Genomic DNA, 7058 nt, shown 5'->3' with positions numbered 1-7058 from the left:
GTGACTGACAAGTGGCTAGTCGCTGGGAGACACGTGTGGTGCGTTGTAGGAAAGTCTCTAGTCCAATGGAGTCATCATATAAAGCCATGGAGGCGCGAATTTCCAGGTTGAGTCCTTGACGATAAGCTCCGAGCAGTGCAGTTTCATTCCAGCCACTAGCCGCCGCCAGAGTGCGAAAACGGAGTGTGTAGTCGTTCACCAAAGAAGTGCCTTGTTGTAACCTGAACAGCTGATCGGAAGTGGTTAGCGTGTCGGTGGCTGTGTTGAAGACTTCAGAGAAATGAGTCATAAACTGTTCAAATGAATTGATAATGGGATTATTAGCGTTCCAAATAGCTTTCGCCCATTGAAGGGCCTTACCAGTCAGGAGGGATATGAGAAATGCCACCTTCGCGCTGTCCGAAGGAAACTGTTGTGGTTGCATCTGAATAAACAAACTGACCTGGAGGAGGAAACCGCTACACTCAGCCGCTTCGCCCGCAAATGTTGCGGGCAGCGCCATGGGACTACCTGAGGCAGATGGCGGGGTAGGTGCTGGTCTTAAAGCCGCCTTGAAGGCATTCACCAATTCTGTTAGCGGATCTGTAGTAGAGGGTGTTTCGGTGCTCATAGTGGGCGTTAGTTGTGTAGGTCTGGTCTTCTGTCACCCTTGCACTTAGAAGAGACCAGAGACGGAAGTAAAACAGTATGAGTGAGTGTTTATTTAACAGATTAAGTGGAGAACAGCAAGTATGAGATGGCAATGGTTTAGTAGTTGAAATGACTTTCCTGAAATAAGAGTCCAAATGTAGCCTTGGGAGTGGAGTAGAGCAATCGGAGCACAAACCGGAGATTTCTGAGCAGGAGAGGGTCTGGAGCTAGCATCTGGGTAGTGAACGGTAGACCAGACAACAACAAAGTGAGGGAGCAGTCTATTTATAGGGCGTGGTAACGAGAGTCAGGTGATGCGAATCAGAACTCCGGTGAGGCAAAACGAGTGGGTGGAGCTGTGGGTGACGTGACAGATGGAGGTGGCTGTGGTGAATGCCTGACAAGGACAGTGTTCACTCTGACAGTAATAATCTCCTGTATCTTCAGTCTGGACTCCACTGATGGTCAGAGAGAAATCAGTGCCAGATCCACTGCCACTGAATCTAGATGGAGTTCCAGTGTATCGGCTTGTTGCATAATATATGAGGAGTTTAGGAGCTTCTCCAGGTTTCTGTAAGTACCAGTGTAAGTAATTTCTACCACACACTGTACTGCTGATTTTACAGTTTATTCTGACTTCTTCTCCTTGAGCTGCTGATATTGATGGACTCTGAGTAACAGTGTACTGTCCTCTACACTCTGAAAGAAAGAACAAGAAAAAAAATTAAGAAACAACAGTAAATAATTTGTATTTTACACTTTAAAGAATGAATATATATATATATATATATATATATATATATATATATATATATATATATATTTTTATTATTATTATTATTATTATTATTATTATTTACTAACATACCTTGAGCAAACAGTGTGAGTGTCCAGATGAGGATGATGATGTTGTTCATTGTTGTTGTTTTGTCTTGTGTGATGATGAAGATTCTGTTCTGTTCTGCTCTCAGTCATGAAGTGTTAAACTCACAGCACTATATGATTTACAACAGCCTGAGAAGCTAATAAGCTGCTAATAATATATATATATATATAAAGTTACTAATAAAATCATGTACGGTTTGATTTCAAGTTGATTTCATGCCCATTGTTGTCTTTTTTTAACATAAAATCAGTGCTGATACTTGCTGTATGAGAAATCTTTTCATGTTTTTCTCTCTCCATTTGTATAAAGATCATTAAGACACATAATTGTGTCAAATAAGTCTAGACTGAAAACACAGATCTGAAAAGTTCTGAATTACTGATTAATTTGTCTGAAGCTGCAGGTTTTTTTGTGAATCATGACGACTGAGCTGCACATGAAGAACAGAAGCATCATTATAAGAAACTACACAACCTTTTATCATCAATGATAAAAGAGGTCAAAGGTCAACTCAACTAGAGACACAACTAGCAAATGAATGAGAAATAAAGGATATATAGTCAGACTGAATCAAGTCAGTTGTAAATGAGATGATTAAAAAAACAGATTATGGAAAGAATTTAATAGTTATTTAAGCAATAACAAACAATTTGAATGTATTTTGTTTTTGTTCTTAATTTTTGAAAAGTATTTTGTCAAATTAAATGACTGAGTGTTGTCAACAGCTGAGGTGTTTCTACTATCAGTGTGACATTTTGTGTTCACTCGAGTGGAATATCGGTTTTTGTACAACCGTTTCATTAGATTGTGGTACACATTCGGTGGAGGAACTAAACTGGTGCTCAGTAAGATTATTTAATTCTTCTGTATAAAAACATTTAATTCAAAAAGAATTATTATTATTATTATTATTAATAATAATAATAATAATAATAATAATAATAAATGTAAAAAAAAAAATGTTAAAACAGCCAAAAATGCATAAATAAATGTTTAATTGAAAATTTTGTTGCATTAAGAACAGAATTATTTGAGCGCCTAAATCTCTTTTAAGCTCATTTTTACACTTTGTTCATAATTCTTCATTTTTTTGTTATAGATATACATGATGTGACATTTTAATAAAGATGTTGTTACTTTTGTAATTCAGTCAATGATTTCTCATGAATCTCATGTTGTGCTTATAAATCAGTGGTTTATATATCATGAACCTACAGAACGATAGTTTAAAAACAACAAAATACGCTTTAGGACTGGGCTAAAAATTGATTTCTCGATTTTAATAGACTCTCATTTTAATGAACCAATATCGATTCTTAAATCCCAATCGATCTTTTGGTTTATGTTGTTTTCAGTTGATGAATGACAGCACATAATGTGCCTCCCATCCAATAAATTGCAAAAGGCTGAGTCTGAGCTTTGTTACTTTTGATATGAAACAATGTCTCAGATTTCTAATTCTGTCCATTTCATTAGGAAATTCAAGCAATAAATACCATTTAGGTGCTCTTTAATGTGGATGATAGATCGCTGTAGCTGAAGTGTGTAGGCTACTCACCTATACGCAACCAAATGCATAGCAAAGGATTTGTGGCAGTTTTGTTTTTGTTCTGTATCCAGTGCTTTGCTGCCACACTGGAGCGCACTTGCCACCAACTGGACAGGAGTGGGAATTACAGCTAAAATTTACAATAGATCACCGTCTGTATAATATGTCAAAGTGACAGACAGCCAATTTTCGGTTAACGCGACCTCTGATACATATAAACGTTAAAAAAAAAAAAATATATATATATATATATGTGTGTGTGTGTGTGTGTGTAGATTTAGAAATTATGCTTCAACTCTTTCCTTTTTTGTTGTTTTCTTTCTATTCTTATGATATAATTTGATTTGAGCTGTAGTCACAACATAACAGACATTTTGGAAAATTGTAAAGAAAAATGTAAGAGCATATCTACTAAAATATTAGATCTTTATGTTTATGTTCCTTCAAATGTATATAGTGATTGTGTGTGTGTGTGTTGTATATTGCATAAATATATCAGCTGAAGTGATGTTGAATAAGAAGAACAATGAGATGTTTGCTCTTGAAAGTCATGTTGAAATGCTATGAATGATGCAGGGCAAAAGAGTGCTGGAGCTGCAGTGTGTTTTCTTAGTGTCTGTGAATGTGTTGTGTTTGTCTCCTGCAGCTGGTCCCACAGTGAAGCCCTCAGTGTCTCTGCTGCCGCCCTCTTCTCTGCAGATCTCTGGAGACTCAGCCGCACTGCTCTGCCTGCTCAGCTCTTACTCTCCACAGGGGGCGCTGGTGAGCTGGACACTGGACGGCTCAGAGGTCACCGATGGGGTTCAGACCAGCGCAGAGAGCGAGACGGCTGCTACAGCCGCAGTAGCGTCCTGACCCTCAGCAAAGCACGCTGGGAAGAGGGAGAGCTGTACGTCTGCAGAGTAACACATGAAGGAGCTCCTCAAGAGGCCTCGTTCCAGAAGAGTCAGTCGCAGTGCTGATGTTTCTCCAGTGAGCGCTGCTCTCTCCTGAAGATGAGGCGTATCTGAGTGTCCTGTGTCAGGCAGGATTCACATGAGTCTAGTGCTGCAGCTGTAGTCATTTACAACTCAATACTGAAAGAGAGCTCTAGTGTCAAAGCACTGGCTGATCTTTCAATCTGCTGTGTTTGCTGTAACATTCAATAAAGCTTCTCAACAAGCTCCATTTGTGTCTGACAACATCATTCAACTAACAGATGAAGATGCATGTAGTGTTTGTTCAGGTGCTCCCAGGATTCATATGTAGAGTTGGTGTTATGGATTAAAAAAGTATTATAATAAATTAATAATAAAAAAAATAAATTAACAACCAAACAAATAATGTTGAGAGAACTACCTGGAATGATGAAACAATTTCAAAACACTAAGTTTGTCTGTCAGATGATCAGTAATGAAACGTGCCAATAAAGTGACAAGTTTGAAATACCATGATTATAAAATGTTTATGAAAAATTTGATATGATTTATCTTCTGACTTTAAAACATCAGCTAGAATAAGCTCTTCAGATGAGAGTAGTTTCCCTAACTCAGTCTTCTTCTTTGTATTTTGAATCTTTATTATGAATATTCTCAAGGTTTCCTTGGATCAGAAAAAAAATATCAATAGAAGGACAATATTTGCTTAATATTTTCTTTCTCATTTGTTGTCTCTCTTACATCAGATAATTTATGACAGTTGACTGATACTTCCTTTGGTCCCACTTTTTATTAGCTGGCCTTAACTCTTATGCAGTTACATCAAAAAAAAAATAAGTACAATGTACGTATTGTGTTTATACTGTAGTGCAAAACACTTCTGCTGCTGTTGAGGTAGGAAACAGGTAAGTTTAGGGACAGGTTTGGTGGTATGGGTAGGTTTATGGGTGGGTTAAGGTGTAAGCAATGAGTCAACAGTGTAATTTATTAGAGAAATTAACTACAGATATAATTACATGTTTTTTTTTTTGTTTTGTTTTGTTTTTTGTTTTTTTTAAATATAAGTATGATGTAAAAACATGTATGTACACAATGAGTGTATGGTATCAAACTATTAATTTAGTAAAATTTTAGTAAAAGTCACCTAATATAAAGTGGGAAGAAAAAGAGTGTTGTAGGCGATGTACATTTACTGTATATTTGAGGGCACAATTAAAATCCACCTAAATGATTTTATTTAAAAAATTAATAAGATAATTAATTAAAATTAGTATTATAGTTTGTTACTTGTTTGTTATGCTTACATCAGCAGCTGCAGTATCTCTCATCTGTATCAGTGCAGTCACTGTGACTCTGACTGATGGAGGTTTTTGTACGACTATTTTTCACTGTGTGAACATCCAGCTACTCATATAGTAGTGACCCATACAGTAATAATCTCCTGTATCTTCAGTCTGGACTCCACTGATGGTCAGAGAGAAATCAGTGCCAGATCCACTGCCACTGAATCTAGATGGAGTTCCAGTGTAACGGGTTGATACAGAATGTATTAGGAGTTTAGGAGTTTCTCCAGGTTTCTGCTGATACCAAGACACACAGGTAGCACAGCTAGTAAGTGTCTGACTGGTTTTACAGCTGATCGTAACAGTTTCTCCTTGTTTGATGGATTTTATTGCTGGATTCTGAGTCACTGTCATTTGTCCACAGATCTCTGAAATAAGACATTTTAGTTGTTTAGTGAATATTTTGATCAAATATTATCATTCTAATGTATCATACTAGTGCATAAAATATGAGATATTGTAGTATAGTTTATGATTTATTATAAAATATATACCCTGAATGCAGAGAGTCAGTGTCCAGATGAGGATGATGATGTTGTTCATTGTTGTTGTTCTGTCTTGTGTGATGATGAAGATTCTGTTCTGTTCTGCTCTCAGTCATGAAGTGTTAAACTCACAGCACTATAAACACTCTCATGCAAAGTGTCTCTCTATGTAAATGATCTTCATACACAGAACAGGCAGCTGTCAGTCTCAGACAGCCTAATAATTTCTTCATGCATGTTCATGCATTAGAAACATTAGAGCATCTGCTTTGTAAAATCATACAGATTTTATACATATAAACCAGTTTGAAGCTAGACTGAAAACTGAGATGATATTTCAATTTATCTTTTATAACACATTATTTTGTGTGCAATTCCATGTTGAGATTTACTGTAATTGTTCAGATTTTGAAGTGTTTAATGATGGTTTGATGGTCTGGTGGTTTTGTTTGTGGGGGATTTATTAGATTATTATTAATCTGCTTAATATTTGGAGAAGTCAATAAATTACATATGTAGATAATATATATATATATATATATATATATATAGACTAAAATCTTTAATAAATTGTGTTAAACAATACTCAATTTTATTTAATAAAAATCCAATTAGCAAATACAATAATATTTTGTCTTAATGTCTTTGACTTATTTTTGTCTTTTTATCATAAAGCAATATTTGTGACCGTTCTGTAGGTTGCTGTGTTTGTTCACATTGTGCTTGAATTTAAATTGATCTGACATTTATACAGATTAATGCATTTAGGAACATTTTTAGGAACTATGAAAACACCTGCAGATGAAGGAAATTATGAAACTATTCTGTGTAGTCCAATTTGGAGCTGCTCTTTTCTGAGACAAACAAAATTCACTCAAATATGAGTTTGACTGTTTGACACTTTATTCTCTGAAATGAGTCACTTGAGTTTTCTGTGTATTCTGTTATCTGTGTCCTTCAGTATCTGTGTCACTCACAGCTGTTACTGAACTATGGTGGCCTTTTTTTATCCTTGTTGTTGTTTATTTTTGTTCTGATTCTGATTTTTGTTCTGAGACGAGGGAAATTTTGTGAAATTTTGTGGTGGCAAGTTTTGCATGAACAAGCACCACACATTTTTTTTTTCCCTTTTAGGCTATGGGAAATCCAGTAACTGATATATAGTATGATTATATTAAATGTCCTTGGTATTGTCACACCGACTGCTACTTCTTAACTCCACCACCAGATGTCACACTCACCTGAACT

General features: G+C 35.9%; 1 gene segment (V, D, J or C); it reads right to left on the bottom strand.

The window, feature by feature from the left end:
* Positions 1-937: 937 nt before the first annotated feature.
* Positions 938-1611, bottom strand: LOC127160833 (immunoglobulin kappa variable 1-39-like). The segment is given in 2 exon segments: positions 938-1329; positions 1499-1611. Coding segments are annotated over 2 exon segments (441 nt in total).
* Positions 1612-7058: the final 5447 nt, after the last annotated feature.

The sequence above is a fragment of the Labeo rohita genome, unplaced genomic scaffold (genome assembly GCF_022985175.1).
Source record: "Labeo rohita strain BAU-BD-2019 unplaced genomic scaffold, IGBB_LRoh.1.0 scaffold_468, whole genome shotgun sequence".
NCBI lineage: Eukaryota > Metazoa > Chordata > Actinopteri > Cypriniformes > Cyprinidae > Labeo > Labeo rohita.
Note: the sequence above shows the minus strand (reverse complement) of the source record. Positions and strands in the feature narration are given on the sequence as shown.